Source organism: Choloepus didactylus, chromosome 18, assembly GCF_015220235.1.
Source record: "Choloepus didactylus isolate mChoDid1 chromosome 18, mChoDid1.pri, whole genome shotgun sequence".
Classification (NCBI taxonomy): domain Eukaryota; kingdom Metazoa; phylum Chordata; class Mammalia; order Pilosa; family Megalonychidae; genus Choloepus; species Choloepus didactylus.
In genome coordinates, this window is record NC_051324.1 from 63,250,426 (window position 1) to 63,266,771 (window position 16,346).

General features: G+C 47.8%; 1 protein-coding gene across 1 annotated transcript in view; it reads right to left on the bottom strand.

The window, feature by feature from the left end:
• The window catches only part of FAM20A (FAM20A golgi associated secretory pathway pseudokinase), a 56,451-nt gene extending 42,215 nt beyond the window's left edge, over positions 1–14,236 (bottom strand). Inside the window, exon 1 of the mRNA XM_037808203.1 lies at positions 12,914–14,236. Within this exon, the coding sequence (XP_037664131.1) occupies positions 12,914–13,257 (344 nt within the window). The 5' untranslated portion in view covers positions 13,258–14,236. The remainder of the gene's footprint in view (positions 1–12,913) is intronic.
• Positions 14,237–16,346: the final 2,110 nt, after the last annotated feature.

A 16,346-nucleotide genomic window follows, 5' to 3' on the forward strand; every position in this document is an offset into this window, starting at 1 on the left:
AGGCTGGATATCGATGGGTGTCAAATAACCCCCATGGAACAAAAAAGAACATGCAACGAACGGTCCTTCATGTACTGATGAATCAGGGCTGTGGACACCAAGCACCACACGAGGTGTGTAACGTGCGTGCCCTCACTCCACCCTCCCACCCGCCCCCTGAGGTTGGTATTACCCTCCTCACTTTAAGGACAAAGAAATAGAAGCTTAGGCTTTAGACCCAGGTTTGCTCAACTACAAAGCCTCCAAGTACCCCCTTTTATTCATTTGTTTAGCAAGCATTTATTGAACACCTACTATGTGCAAGCAACACTTTAGACACTGGGGTTACAATGCAAAAGCCACCAACAAGGTCTCTGTCCTTGGGGAGCTTTGTTAGACAACAGGCAAATCAACAAAGAGGACGGTGCTGAGTCGGGTTAAGAAATGATGAAAATAAAGTGGGATATTGGTGAAAGAGTGTCTGGGGACCCTTTAGGATGGTGGGACAGGAAGGTCTTTGTGAAGAGGCAGCTTTGAAAAGGGGACCTGCAGGACAAGAAGGGGCTAGCTGATCATCCCCAGCGTGCCCAACAGTTCTGGCCCACCCTTTTTAAATTTATGTCTTGATAAGTCAATAATACATTCGGATGATTTAGGCACAAGACCCCCTGGGAAGACAGAGACAAAGAAGCATTTTCATATATGCAGATGAAATGGTTTTACTATCATAAACCAGAAGCAGCCTTAAGAGACCACTGGCTCCGTGACTGCCAAAAAGAAGAGCTGCAGATCAATGGCGATAAATCCAGTTCATTGTTTTTGGCTGACTTCCTCCACCTTTTAATGTGTTTACAGCTAATAATGGAACAGAAGAGTCACCTCATTCAGGTACCTGGTGTGCGAGTTTAACCTGGCGGGGACACAGCTAAGTTACACTGTTCAAATTACGCGTCTCACAGTTGCTGTATTGATGGCTTTTTAATACCTAAGGTGGGCATTTGGTTATAATCTATTTTAATATTGTCCCAGCCACAGCGATTGTAGCCATATTCTATGGCATATGGCTTCCAGCTATTGATGGCTCATCGGTCCCAGCAGATTAAAAAGTTCTGTCTGAGGAGAATGGAGGCCGGTCCTCAGGTCCTGCTCACCTCTGGACAGAGGCTGGTGGCTTGGAAGCCCTCGTGTATGCCGTGTGACTCCGTGACCTCCATCAAGAGCCTTTGGTTCCTGCCTCCCAGTTCAGCTAACTGCAAAGTCCATTCCTCTGCGCTGCACGGCAGCCCTGAAATGCTGCTCTCCAGGTGGGGCAGGGAGTGTCATCTGAAGTGCATCACCGCTCGAGGATGAGAAGCTCTGCAGAAACAGCAAGATTCACGGAGGCCGGCCCCAAGGCTGTGCCTCCAGCCGCTGCTCTAGAACCTCAATTCTTTGAATTCTCGCCCTGGGTGAGGCAGCTGCCCGCCCGAGTGCCTGCATGGCCGGGCGTGGGGCCCGAGAGGGGGTGGTTTTATGGGCGTTTTCCGGGCATGGTGCCATCTGCTTATTCTTCGGGATGTGCCTCTAAGAAGCGTGGAGGATGCCGGGCCTCACTCCGCAGCACCCTCTCTGGGGCGCAGGGAAGACACATCTCCCCGAGTCGGGGCAGGAAATAAAGCATTCCTCCTGGGCTGGTTTGTTTTTCTCTTATAGACATGGCTAATGTTTCCTGCAAGCAGAACTAACTCCGCGTAGAAAGGATTTTGTGTGTTTGAGAAGCACTTCGCTTCCTGGCTCCATCGGTTATGTGTGTCCTTGTTTCTCCTTTGCCCATTTTTCTCAATTATTTTACATTTATTTCATATTGAGATACATCATAATTGTCTTTGTAATATATTGAAATGATTACTTAGCAGATAATCTTTTACTAACTTTTATCCAAAAGATACAAAATATCTTATTAAAAAAATGAAAATAAAATGATTCCTGTGTGGCCTTTGTATTTGTAACAAAACACAACTGTGACAATCTGAAAGGCGGCTCCCCAAAATATGTGCATGTCCGTGTCCCCAGAACCTGTGACGGTGACCTTATTTGGAAAAAAGTCTTTGCAGATGCAATTAAGGATCTTGAGATGAGGCGCCCATCCTGCATTACCCAGGTGGACCCCAAAGCCACAGCCATGGGTCCCTGTAGGAGGGAGACACAGGTAGGCGAGGAGGAGGGGAGGTGACTGCGGAGACGGGAGGGACGTGGCCAGGGGCCAAGGAATGCTGGCAGCCCCCGGGAGCTGGGAGAGGCAAGGAAGGAATCTGCTCTCGAGCCTGCGGAGGGGGCGTGGCCAGGCCCATACCTTGGCTTCAGATCTCTGACCTCTAGAACGGTGAGAGAAGACATTTCTGTAGTTTCCAGCCGCCAAGTGGGTGGTGAATTGTTACAGAAACAATGGGAAACTAACGCAGTGACTGAATTCCCTTTTCAGACCTTGCTCAGGAAATGCCGACAAGTCTGATGGCTCCTGACATACAGCTGCCAAGAAGTGTGACGTCTCAGGCACCCTAACCCAACCTGTGCAGCCCAGAGGGTTCTCTGCCAGGCATTCCAGGCTACTGAGGCAGAAAAGCTTGTTGTAGAAAATTCATCCTTGGTGATATATCTCATTTTCTCATAGCCAACGATCCTAGAAGATCCATTCTCAACCTCTCATTCTTACATTACAACAATATAATGACTACAGTTATAATAAAGATGTGCACACATTTTTCCCCGTGTTGCTTTGATGACATCAAGTGGCTCAGAGGGTGTTTTTATCTGGTTCTCCCTTTCGACGGGGAGCTCTCTGAGAGGCTCAGCCTCTGCAGGCTCTCAGGGCAATGGTAGCACCGGAGCTTCCTGCTGAATGGTTTTATCAGGGGCCTTAAGTGGAGGCCACTCGGACAACTGACGCCCAGTCAGCCTGGGATGATGCCAAAGAAAGCTGCTTTATAATAAAATACTCACTGGCTGGAAGTCCTTCTGCTCAGGTCAACCTTTTCTGGCTGTACAGACTAATCCTTTTCAGTGGTGAACTAATTACAGACTGTTTCAAAGAGCTTCAGGAAGGACTCTATCCATTCACAGTGTTAATATTAACAGCCATTATCACAAGTGCTGCTTAGCTAAATGAACAGATAATGAATGGTCTTTGGAAATTCATTTATAAACTATAGGCTTTTATGTACCTGATAAGGAAAAAAATCTTCATTATTTTTCTAAGTATTATGTTGGTTAATATGAAAGGAAGTATATAAAATTTTATAAAGCAGTTTTAAAAAATCTGTGAGATGATATCATGTACCTGACCCATCCAGCCACTGGGGGTGGGGTGGGGATTGTTCTAGGAGGAATGTAAAGAGAGATAAAGAGCCAGTTTTCAGCTTTTGACCTCAAAAATGGGCTCCAGAGGAAGAGGCACATAAAGTCTATTGTAAATAGATAGATTAAAAAGAGAATAAACAAAAGCATGAGATACTCTACTTTAAGGAGAAGATAGAGGCTGTCTTATCTGGGAGTCAGGGAGGCTGAAGAGGCTTAAAAAGGGAGGCCAAGGGGCCCGTTAAAGCTGGAAGGACCATATGGGGAAGAGGGAGACAATTTCAGAGCATGGCTTTGCCTCCACCCCAGGGAGCCAAGGTGGAGCCAGGTAGGCTGCAGATTGTCCATAACTATTTCAGCAAGTTAGCCTGGTTGGATTTTTGAAGACTTAATATGAGATTTCTTCATCATTGAAATGTGGGAAGGGCATCTTGCCACTGACAGCTGCCTATACACTGCTGGACAACTGACCAGCAGAAGGGACTTTCCTTGAGCTTTTTCAATGGCCAGGAAGCCAAAGTCTCCCCAGATGGTCTGTGACCTACCTTGGCCAATTGAATGTGGCAGAAATGACATTTTGAGGGTTCTGGACCACAAGAGACCTTGCACACATCCACTGTCTTCCTGTCTCAGAGCCTTGCTGCCACAGTGTGAACAAGCCTGGATGAGTGGCCGGGGGTTTTAGGCACATCAATTTTAAAGAAAGGAAAATAAGAAGATATCTCAATTTACATATATTCCAGATCATGGTTTCCAAACATTTTCTTGAAATGAAACCCTCTTCTCAGAAGAAATCTTCCACAGAATCCCCAGTATGTAAAATAGATAAAATTCCTAAATTATGGCTATAAATCCAATTATATGGAAAAATATGTAAAATTATTTTTAATGAGAACAGTAGGAATATTAGGATTACTAACACAAGCATTCAAAATCAGGGGTAACATAAGACAGGTCTTGTTTTAGCATCCAATTAATTTCTGCATGTTGCTTTGGTGGCAGAGTATTAAAAAACATCCTGAGAAATACACCTAACTGGAAACGGTTTTCAACAGCTCACTCTGCAATTCTAGGACACTCCTCAACTAAACAGAAAAGGGAGGAGAAGTTATCTGTCAGCCCAAGTTACCCGTGGCAGGCTCGGTGCTCTACCACGGTATATCCAATTGGGTGTGGGTTTTCTCTTATTCCATCAATGTTAGCTGAAGGCATACTTGTTTAAAATGAAAATTCAATCAATTATTTACAGAACCTGGGAAGTACCTCCCAGATCCCTGGCAGTTCATGAAGCACAGCTTGAGAACGACGACTCCGTATTTTCACTTGGACGGACTTTGAAGAGGAAGTCCTGGTCGAGCATGAGCAAAGCTTGGAAGCCAGAGCTTGGGAACTCAGCCTCTTCACTTCACAATGAGGAACTTAGGCCTGGAGAGGGTACGTGTTTTTCTCAAGATTAACACAGAGGTATCTTGGCTTCTAGCCAAGCTCTCTTTCTCCTAGTGCAGATTCTTTAGTGGGCCCAAGACTGAGCTGGATTTTAGGCTCCATGAAGAGAATAAGGTCAAATTAAGTGATGTCCAAATAAATAAAAATTTCTACTTCCTTGGGGGGATTTTAATGGTTGACATCAAAAGTTTGCATGTGTTGGGGATTTATGAATGTATTTGTTTAAAAATAAATCTTATTAAAAGTCCAGAACAGTGGCTGGAGTCAGAAACTACAGCAGACGTAAGTTAAGAAACTTCCTGCCACAAGGGTTCCTTCAGAGTCTTTGTGGCCTTCACTCCTAACCCCTCTTGGGGAACTTCTATTCCCCACACTGTGCCATGTGGGCTGAATGGAAAGCTGCCATGTCTGAGGACTCCGCCTCTCAGCATCAGCGATGGATTGGGGGATGGGCACTGACTTGGGCTGGGCAGTCATCACCCGCCACAGCCCGGCTGCATTTCTGCATCTGGCCAATCAGTGTCTTTGTACAGGAGCTTTCTTTTTGGAAATGGGAGGAACCCTCTTCCCTCTCTCTGGTCCTGGGGCTGTCAGGTGGTGATGTCTTGCCACAGGAAGGGCTGCAGCTAGGTAGATGAGTTACAGAGAAGGAGACTGGAGACAGAGAGAGTCCTGATGGTGTTCTGGAAGCTGTTTCTGGTTGCCCCAAGGTCAGCTCCTCTTGATCTTACTGAGGTTTGGTCACCAGGTTCTCTACACTCCCTTCCCCACTCATGTTAGTAGGAGTTGGGTTTCTGTTGCTCGAAACCAAAGTATTCTGATGAAGGTAGGGAATATTTTCCTGTTTCCTCGGAAAATAAACATGTGCACAGAACGCTCATTTTGCATAAAACTTCTGGGAAATAATGGACCTTATCACTTGAACTCAGGGGGTTCCGATGACCCCAGTTTACATAAACCCTCCAACGAGACATTGTTGGTTAATGAGAGGCTTGATTTGATTACAGAGCTGTGGTTTGTCCATCTGACTTTCTCTAGTATCTCTGATTGCTCAGAGGAACATGGAATTCATAAATCAGCAGCTATTGGTTGTGTGTAATTCTTAACTCAGGGTAAAAGTGCATGAGCTGAGCTGCGAGAGCAGATACATACACTTTCCCTTTATGATTTGTAACTACTTAGCCACTGAAGAAAATCAGCCAAAAGTATAAAAATCCCATTTCAAGTGACAAAACTGAGACCCCGTGGGGCCCTGCAATTGGTCAGGAGGGACAATTTGTCTCAGTTACCGTTTTGGTTAGCATCATCAAACACATTTATCTCTGACCAATGGAGCATTGAATCAGGTGCTGCCAGCTGAAGGCAACCTTGCTGTCTGAGAGCTGCAGCTGACTTCCCAGGGCTGAGCAGTTCTGCTTTGCCTTTGCCAGTGGAGGTCTTTTCGAGCCCACCAACCTCTCTCACGTTTTCTAAAATCCTTTCCTTACCAGGTGTGCTGGTTTGGATGTATCATGTCCCCCAAACACCATTATCTCTTATGTAGTCTTGTATGGGCAGGAAACATATTGGTGTTGATTGGGCTGCAGACTTTTGATTGGATGTTTCCGTGGAGATGTGATCACTGAACTGTGGACAAGATCTTTCCCTGGATAATTTCCATGGAGGTGTGACCCCACCCATTCAGCACGGGCCCTGATTAGTTTACTGGAGCACTATATAAGCTCAAACAGAAGAAGCAAGCTTGCTACAGCCAAGAGGGACACTTTGAAGAATGCACAGAAGCTGAGAGAGTAGCTGCAGATGAGAGACAGTTTGCAGATGGCTGTTGAAAGCCGACTCTTGCTCTGGAGAAGCTAAGAGAGGACAAACACCCCAAGAGCAACTAAGAGTGACATTTTTGAGGAACTGGAGCCTAGAGAGGAATGTCCTGGGAGAAAGCCATTTTGAAACCAGAACTTCGCAGCAAACGCCAGCCACATGCCTTCCCAGCTAACAGAGGTTTTCTGGACACCACTGGCCATTCTCCAGTGAAGGTACCCGATTGCTGATGTGTTACCTTGGACACTTTATGGCCTTAAGACTAACAGTGTAACCAAATAAACCCCCTGTTATTAAAGCCAATCCATTTGTGGTGTTTTGCATAATGGCAGCATTAGCAAACTAGAATACCAGGTCACCTGATTTTTTCCAGTCCAGCCTTGCAGTGCTCATGCCCTTGTGCCAATGCTTCTCAAATCCTCTTTTACTCTCCATATTGTGCTGAATGTTATTATAGGTGCTTGGTTTCTTAGGAACCAAAGTCCTCTGCTGTTTTCTCTTCCCGGTGGCTTCCCAAAGTCATTACTGGTTTATTGTTGGTGACTTCAATAAAATAAGCCCTTTCCAGGGACCTAACCTTGCCTGTTGCTCAAGCCAAATTCTACTGGCTGCCCTAAGAGCTTATTCAGGGATTCAAAGTCCCAGCCACTGGCATCTCCAAACTGAGGTCTGTTTTCCATTATTTGTTCCACAAATATTAATCCTGGGTCTACCCCATAGCAAACCATGAAGCAGATGCACAAGTGTGTGCATGTGCAAGCTGGATGTCATTCATCCTCATATGAAACTCTAGACAGCCACCACGAAGCTATAGCTGGACCGAGTGCACAGCCATAAAAAATAATTCGGTATAAAACAGAGAGGATGTGTGTAGTCAAGGTGGGATCAGAGTGGGTGGGGGTAGATGGAAAAGCTTTTCCAGCAGAGAAAAGCTAGGAAATGCAGGCATCAAAGGATGCAGGGTGGTGGAGTTGAGAATACAGATTCTGGAGCCAGACCCTCTGGGTACAAATTCTGCCTGTGGTTTGCTGGCTGCCTGACCTTGGGCAAGTTCCATTACCTTCTCATCCCCAGTTTCCTCTATAAAAAGAAGTAAACAGAGTCCCGTATTTATTTTCTATTGCTGCGTAACACTTGACCACAAACACAGTGGCTTAAAAAAATACCCATTTATTAGCTCCCAGTTTTGTCGGTCAGAAGTCCTGCGTGGTGTGGCTGGGTTCTCTGTGCTTGGTCTTAGAAGGCTGAAATTAAGGTGTCAGCTGGGCTGAGTTCTCACATAAAGCTTTGGGGGGGTGGGGGGGATATGCCTCCAAGCTCATTCTTATTGATGGCAGAAGTCACCTCCTTGTAGATCTGAGGCCACTTTCCTTTGTTACCTGTCAAATGGGGGGTTACCTTAGCTCCTAAAGGTTGATCGTCTCCCTTGCCACGTGGCCCTTCCCTTTGGTCTTCAAATTATACTTGGAATCTCTTACTTCCTCTTTTTAAAACAGCCAGTGAAAACTCATTGCTTTTAAGGGACTCGTGATTAATTCAGGCCCACCTGGATGACTTCCCCATCTCAAGGTCAACTGATCATCTGGGACCTTAATTACATCTGAAAAACTCCCTTTACAGCAGCAACTAGATTAGCATTTGATTGAATGACTGGGAGAAAGGGAAGGTATCCGTCTTGTTGGGCTGGGCATCTGGGGTGGTGATCTTAGGATTCCACCCACCACCAGTGACCATTTCGAGGGACGCTGCGAGGCCTACACTGACAAACGTATGTCAAGTGCCTGGCACATAACCAGCACATTTCAGGTAGGGGGATTCACATGCAAACAATCAACCAGTTGGGTTGTCAGGGTTGATGAGAAGTTCATTGGGGTGAAAGGAGTGTGTCAGGGGTTGGGAGCAATGGAATAGCTGAAAATCACTCTCCAGTTCTTGGCTGACGAGTTTCATTTTGGTCCCTTTGGACACAGACGTGCCCATCCTCCTCGGACGAGCAAGCCTGGTATTCTCCCTGATTTGGGTCCCTGCTGTGGTCATGGCAGTGAGGCCTGGGCTCTGGAATCAGAGAGGAAGGACCTGGAGATGGCCTTCTGCATTAGCCTCTCGGAAATCATCTGTTCAGAGTTTTCGATGCTGAGAGGAGCAGAGCGGTTTTCTCCAGTTGCACATCCAGGGATTCAGAAACCACCAAAATAACAGCTTTTCCAAAACCAGCCAAGCAAGGCTCTAATTGGGGAAATGGGCAATGGCAGTCAGGATTGCTAGTCTCTCTGAGAACCACACAGAGGCCATGGTAGAGGCAGTTTGTCCATTTTCAACTTGCAGAAGGTCCTTTCCTTTCTTAGCCTGGCATCCTTGGCAGAAGACTCAGATAAGGGGCCAAGACCCTGTTGACTCTGGGAGAAAGGCAAATGGCCACCATCCACGAGTAAGAACCCGGACTTCTACCTACGCTGTGGGTTGAACTGCCTGCTTTCAAGAAACCTATGTTCCAAACAATCTGGGGCCAGCAAGAAGTAAGCAGGAAGGGGATAAAAAGGTGGGGATGAGGGGAGAAAGAGGGGGTGAGAATAAACAGATCAGCATTTTGGGGCACTAACATTCCAGAGATGCCACGATGGGAAGGAACTTTTCTTTCAAAAAACTTCTAGGCTCGATAATTCTCATTTCCAGCTGAATTCTTTTTCATCTCTCCTGGCTTTCTCTCCCATCTCCCTTCTCTGCCTCGGCTTCTGGATCTTCTCAAAGCTACCCCCAGAAAAACTTCAGCCAATTCACTATCCTTTAGCAACTGTGATTTTTGAAAAACTGCCCAGTCTCTTTGCTGTGATTTTCAAAGAGACTCAGGGCTAAGTTTTTCATGTGGTGACAGCAAATAGGTAGGGGAGAAGGGATGGCAGGAGCTTCTGATGAGGGAGAAACAGATACACACACACATATACCCACACATGCTTCTGAGAAATGCAGAATCTACAATCAGAGGAAAATGTAACCTTCCTGCCATCTGAGGAAGATGTCAAAAAAAAAAAAAAAAGCAGAGAAGAGAGAACCCATGATTGGGCTGTAGCTGCTGGAGTCTCTCGACCAGGGAGCGTGACCCTGTTTGACCTTGACTGCCAAGACTAGAGAGTTACAGAGGAATTGACCAAAGATATCTGGGATAAAGGCCAGGCCAAGCTGCCCAGTTCTGACATATCAAAGGACAGACGCTGTCTTCTTGGGCAGCTTAAGGCCAAGGAAGAAATCCCAGGCTCAGTCTCTGAGGATGCAAGGAGAGTGACAATGGGGACCCTTACCTGTGCTCCAGGTAAGCCCTGCCCTACGTCATCAAGTACATGATTACTTGTAAGGAAAAGGAAGAAGAGCAGCACAATTCTGGGAGCAGCAGGGAGCAGTAATTCCAGGAGCAGCACAGCCTCCTTGCTGCCTGTCTTCACTATTGCAAACAGGTGCCTCGTGCGTCACTGTGCCTGCTGCTGGCCCTCTTGCTGTGATCTGCCACTGACTATCTGACAGAAGCACTTTCCCTGATTACATTTTAAAGTTGGATTGTGCCACACTTACTTACATCTTCAGGGGAAAAGGGAGGAAGGGCAGGATGGAAAGCAGGTTGAGGAGGTTTACAGGAAGCTTGATAAAGAGCATATTGATGGCCTGTCCTGTTGGGATGTGCATTTTGCATTTCTTAATTAAGATCAAATGAACACATATCGACTGAGCACCTGAAATGTTGAAAACCATGTACACGCTCCATTTTCTACTATGTGAAATCAAAAGGGAATGTGCAGGGACAAAGACAGGCCATCACCTCCCTCCTAGTGCTAATGAGCTCAAAATGCAGACAGATTCTTTTCGATTTCATAGCATTTCTTATTTGTGTGTCTGAAAAAAGAATCACCCACTCCGAGAGACTAATGGTCTCTTCCGGGCAAGTGGTAAAGAATGCTGATTTGGTGTATTTTTTTTACTGGTGCATCTCCTGGCATAGACGACGGTTTGCTGATACAATTATCCGGATGGCAGTTAATGATAGGTAACTATTGGCATGGTGGCATTCACATACATCTATAAATCACGAGATTTTAAGTAATTGCCTCGGTTGTAGCTACCAGCAAGGAGGGCTACTAACTGTGCAAGAGAAAAGCAATTAGCAATGCCACTCATTATCTCTTCTGCTGTTGTCCATTCCAATCATTTGCCTGTGCTAAGGTCTGGAGCCTTCAGACACGTGGGCTTTGTCAGCACTTCCATATGTCCTCATGTTGCATCAGGGCATGCTGTCACGTAAGGTAACAAATGACTATCTCTCACAAGGGAACTCTAAGCATGATTCATATTCACACTGGTTAATTTTTGTGTTCCATTTTTAACCTCGACATTAGTAACAATGCATATGCTTGGTGTATCCAATACAGTTTGTGTGAAGTAGGGTGTTCTCTACCCCTAGGTCCAGTTTCAACATTTGTGGGTGTCACTGACCCTCCTGATAGAGCTGTTAGAGCCCACCAACCTTGCCGGTTGTCTCAAGTACTGGAAGACAGTGACAGATATTTATCACAACCATCACATCCAACCAACAACACAAAACTACTCTATTACCTCTGAATACTGCAAGGTCACCAACACCCATTGATTCTCTGTTAAAGGACCAGGATCTTTCCTGGTCAGTAAATGTGTTTTTATGACTCATATCAAACTCAAAAGCGATTGTAGGATTGCTCGGTGATAAGGATTTTTTTTTTCTTTTTTGGCAAAATATTCCTCTGGAATTTTTAGTGGGGCCAAAGTAACCTAAGGAAGTTTAAGGTGACAGAAAAGTGACTAAATGAACGCTGATCTACATTTACGAAAGCGAGTCTGCAAGTGACTTTACCAACAATCCCTCACCCTCTAATCCATAAAAGACATATAGATAATTTTTCTGAGAGCAAAATTTCCTAGTTCACTGATCTAGATTCTCATGTTATTGATGACATAAAGGTAATATTGAAAATGACAGTGTCTGCGAAGCAATCTCAAACTGCCTTTTTATTGCACACAATTAGCAATGGAATGGAGAACCACTTTCTTCCTAATATAAAATCATCAGCCATAGAATTGAAATTGAAATTCACCACTGTAATTTCAACCAATAACTCTGAACTTCTTCCTCTTTTTTTTTTTTTAACTTTCTGAAAGTACCCCCCACCCCCCCACCCCACCCCAGCCAATCCCAGCACTAGAGTAATGAGCAAACAGTTAAATTGGGTGTCTGACTAGCATAGAGTTTCAACAGTGATTTATGGTCTATTCATCCTCCAGAGGGACTATAAAACCGCTGATGACATCTCATTTTGAAATCTCTTGTATTAAGAAAAGTGATGGGTGTGGTGGTGAAAAACAGAACTAAATATCTGTAAGTGTTATTTAGACAAGCTCCCTACTTCTTTGGAGCCTCCTTAACTCATAGAGGAAGGAAGGCTGGCTTTCTGCCATTGGCTGGGGGAGGGGGGTGAATCTCTGCAGCGACTATCCTGCCTTCTCCAACACCCCCACACTTGTACAAAACACCCTTCTTAATTTTACTCTAAATATGCAACCCCTCCCCCCATATTTTGCTTTGGGTTTTAAAGATTCGCAGGCAGATTTTAATCTTCTTTACATCAGGTCTCAGATCAAAATCACCACAATAATAAAACTGCCTTCAGGTTGTAACACTCCACAGGGAGGGCAAGCCACGTTTTAAATAGGGACAAAGAGTGGCCGTGTCAGGGAACCCACCTCTACTTCCCCCCAAGCTGACCTCTTTGGGTCTCTGATGCCCTGCAGAGGAATAAGGGAATGAAACGCAGCGGGGGCTTCTAGGGCATAGCACTGCTTTCCGCACCGCGCCCAAGTCTGCCCGCAGGGCCGAAGTAAGTTCTGAATTCAAAGCATCCCTGGAGTTGGTCTGCTTGGGAACCTCATTCTGGAAAACCGAAGCCAGCAGCGCTTTCCACACCAAGACAAGGAGAAAGAGGGGGAAAAAATGGATCAGGGACGAGGAGTGGAACTAAGGAACCAACAACCCGTAGCTCAAGGGGAGGGAGGGCCTGGAGAGCGTTTCTTTGCTCGTGCTGCTGCAGAGAAACTTTCCCTCGCGCTGAGATCTTACTCTGGGGCGCGCTGAGATCTTACTCTGGGGCCGAGCTCTGAGGTCTGCAACAGCTGGTGGGGTTCAGGTGGGGACGACCCCGGGCAAAGTGCCGGGGCTTAGGGGCCGGGCGAAGCCGCCGCAGGCAGCGCCGGGAGCGGCAGGCAGCGCGCGCGGCGGGCGCGGGGAAGTCCCGGGGCTGGGGTGGGCGGGCAGGGTCCTCACCTGTTCCAGCGGGCCACTTTCCTCCGGTAATACCGCAGCGCCTCCTGGCTGGCCAGGAGCAAGTCGTCGGGGCCGAGAGGCGGTTCCTCCGAGACGCTGTACAGCGGGTGGGCGAAAAGGGCCTGCAGCTTGGAGCCGGAGCCGGCCTGGGAAAAGTTGTGCACTGCGGGGCGAGGGTCCCGGGCCGGCGACGAGCGGCGGCCGGTGCAGAGGCAGTCGCGCGGGTCCTCCCGGAGCCGCAGCTGGCGCCGCACTTGGGGCCAGAGGTGGAAGTAGAGGTCGGCGGAGAGCAGCGCGCCCAGCAGCAGCAGGGTCAGCACGCGGTCCCGGCGCAGCCCCGGCATGGCCCAGCGGGGGCTCGGGGCGGCGGCGCGCGGGCCAAGGTGGGCGCCGGGCGCGGGCGGAACGTCTCCGTGGACCCCGGAGGGTGCCTGGGCGCAGAGGGGTGACGGGGGCGCAGGTCGAAGCGGCGCCTGGAGTCCCGCGGGCCGGCCGGGAGCGACGCGGCCGAGACGCACAGCGCGCTGGGAAGCACACTCTCCAGGGGTGTAGTCCCTGAACTTGGGGACTGGGTGCAGAGAGCGCCCGGGCTCGCGGCGTTGGCGGGCGAACCTAATCCGTGCAGAGTGGAGACGAGGGGTTGGTGTCTCCCGAGCGCCCGGTTCTCGCTCCTTCTCTCCGGGCGCCCGCTGCAGGTGAAAAGCCCCGGGGCGCGGGTCCTGCTGCCAGCCGCGGGCGGACGGGTGGCGGGGCAGGGGGCGACAGCGAGGAGCAGCGGAGCGAGCAGGCGGCGACGCTCAACCCCGGGAGGAGCCAGGCGGCGGCGGAGCCCGGGGCGTCTCTCCGGAGGATGCTGTCGCCTAGGCTGCTGCTGCGACTGATCTCGCAGCTCCTTCTGCGGGCGGCGGGGACGCCCGTGCACCGGCTGGCGCGGGCAACGAGACAGGGGAGCCGGCGAAGCAGGGGCTCCGGGGCAAGCTTGTCGGTGCGCCGGGACTCGGAGAGGCAGAGGTAACGCGGTGCCTCCCCGCGCCTCCCTTGGCGCGGGCACCTCCGCCCACTCTCAGCTGGCACCTGCCTCTGGCGCAGCTCTCCAGCCAAGTCCCGGTTCCTCGGCCGGCTCTGCCCTTCCACCTTGTCAACCAACCCACTTCTCACGCCACCCCCTCGCCCGGGGCCTCCCACTTTCCTTGCTCAGAGCTCAGTTCAGGTACTTTGGGGACTCAAGCGAGGGGCCACAGGACTTTTATTTTCATTTTAATGCTTTAGAAAAAAGACAGAGCCCCTTAATAGCCTCTCTCCTGCAAGCCTTGCCAGCTTTTTTTGTTGTTGGGGTGGTGGAGTGTGTGTGTGTGTGTCTGTGTGTGTGTGTGTGTCTTTTCTCTCTTTATATCCTCCCACAGAGTGCTGGGCGCCTGCGAGATTCACAACTCCAAGCCACGTGCCTGGCGCGTAGTAGGCGAGCAGGAAACATCCACTCAGTGAAGGAAAAAACTTGACCTTTAAAATTGAGGCACTAGTTTTACCTAGAATCTTGGTGATTTCCTGTTTAGATGGAGTTTCATTCCAGCTGGGCCTGTGCTTTACAAAAGAGAACATTTTTCTTTCACTGAAGAAGGGAGGGGCCCCCGATGACCCCACGCCGAACTTTTGAGTTTAGCTTGGTGTGAAAATAGTCCACCCAAATGAATCACTGGTATACACGTGTTAGGCTTCCTATTGCTATCCTGGGAGGTTAATTTGAACTCCCCCACCCCATTTTCCTTTTGAGGAAGAGGGAGGGGAGGTGGCAGCCCCACCCTGACCTCCTGGCCCCTTGGTTTACAGCCTGGGAGTACAGTAATGCGCAAATCTGTTGGGGGAGAGGCCCCCACTCTGCTGAACAGGGAAATGCGTCTTCCCCCACGAGCTGCTTGCCTGGGCAGCAAAGCTTCCTATTTGTGTTAATCCTACTCTTCACCTTCCTTCTCTTACTGGAGTCAAGAACCTTCAGACACACTTTGATTTGTGGGTTCAGACCAGTGTTTTACCTTCCGTAGTTCAGCTGGAGATTTCTTTGGGTCCTTGTCACCCCCTCATCTGTGAATGAAGGTAAGAACAGAACCTACTGGTGGGGTTGTTGTTAGGCTTAATTGAGTTAAGTATATAAATTGCTTAGAAAAGCATCTAGCGCAGGCTAAGTAAGTGTTGAGTATGTGTTTGCTTTAATTATGATAATTTGGCTCCTCTCATACACTGAGTTAGGTTAAGATCATGCCTGGGTGGGTCAAAAATAGAAAAGTATGGAAAAGGAAAATTCTGTAATGGAGAAATTAAGAATTAACAAGTAATTAGGATAACTGAATCATTACATAGATGCCTTTTTCCTATTTTCTAGTATATTATAGAATAGGTAAAAGAAAATTCCTGAAATTATGGAAACCCACTGAACAGCTACCCAGATAGATGCCTCGATCTTTGATAATGATGGTATAACTATATAACCTTCATCTTGTGATTGTAAAAACATCATGACTGGCCCCACTTGTACCTTTTTATCCTGTTTTACAAATTTAGAGTCTTATGATTACAAAGACAACCCTCTAATGTTTATTAATGAAGGATCTTGAGTCAGCCCAGAACTAACCCACCCCAAGACCAAAGTTATCTTGATAACTGAAGTTGGATTTAATCAAAATGGGCCCACCTGACATGGGCAGTAGCTTAGACTTTAACCTTTAAGTGGCATTTACCTCATTATAATAAAAAATCACACCCATCACCATATTAAGGCTGCCATTTTCTTTACATACGTTTTGTGACTAAGCATGTAATCAGTCTGCACATGCTCAATAATTAAATCACCTCTAATTACAGCATCTGGGGCCATTGTGCCCATTGTCCTAAAAGCTGCCCATCTTTTGATACTATATAACTATCAGAGTTACTGCAGTTCGAGGAGACAAATTTTAGGCCTATAGATCATCTATTCTTGCTTCACATAGTAATAAACTCTTTCTCCTTTTGAAACCTTGGTGTCAAAGATTGGCTATTATGCACATCAGGCAGAGAACTCCATGTTCAATCTGTTGGGACATAAGGAATAAACAGTCTGGCTGCCCAAAGTTCTGGAGCCCCGGGAGGACAGGTAAGCACGGTAATTGAGTCTTTTGCAGCTGCCTGGTCCCTGTTGATCTAGAGGCTCGGCAGCTACAGTTTTCCTGCCCTGCCAGCACCCCAGGCTCATTGATGCCTTAAAACTTCAAAGGGAGAAACAGTTCCAGAGTTCCAGGTCCCCACATCTGACTGGGTGAGCAGGTCATCAAGGTGGAAGTGGATCGGGAAGTTAGTATGGGGTTTGAGGCCCCTGGACCAGGATTCGAGGCCCTAGCTCCTGCTTCTGGAATGATCCCCCTTGCTCTGACATGTACACCTTTCTATTTCCTGAGTGCCA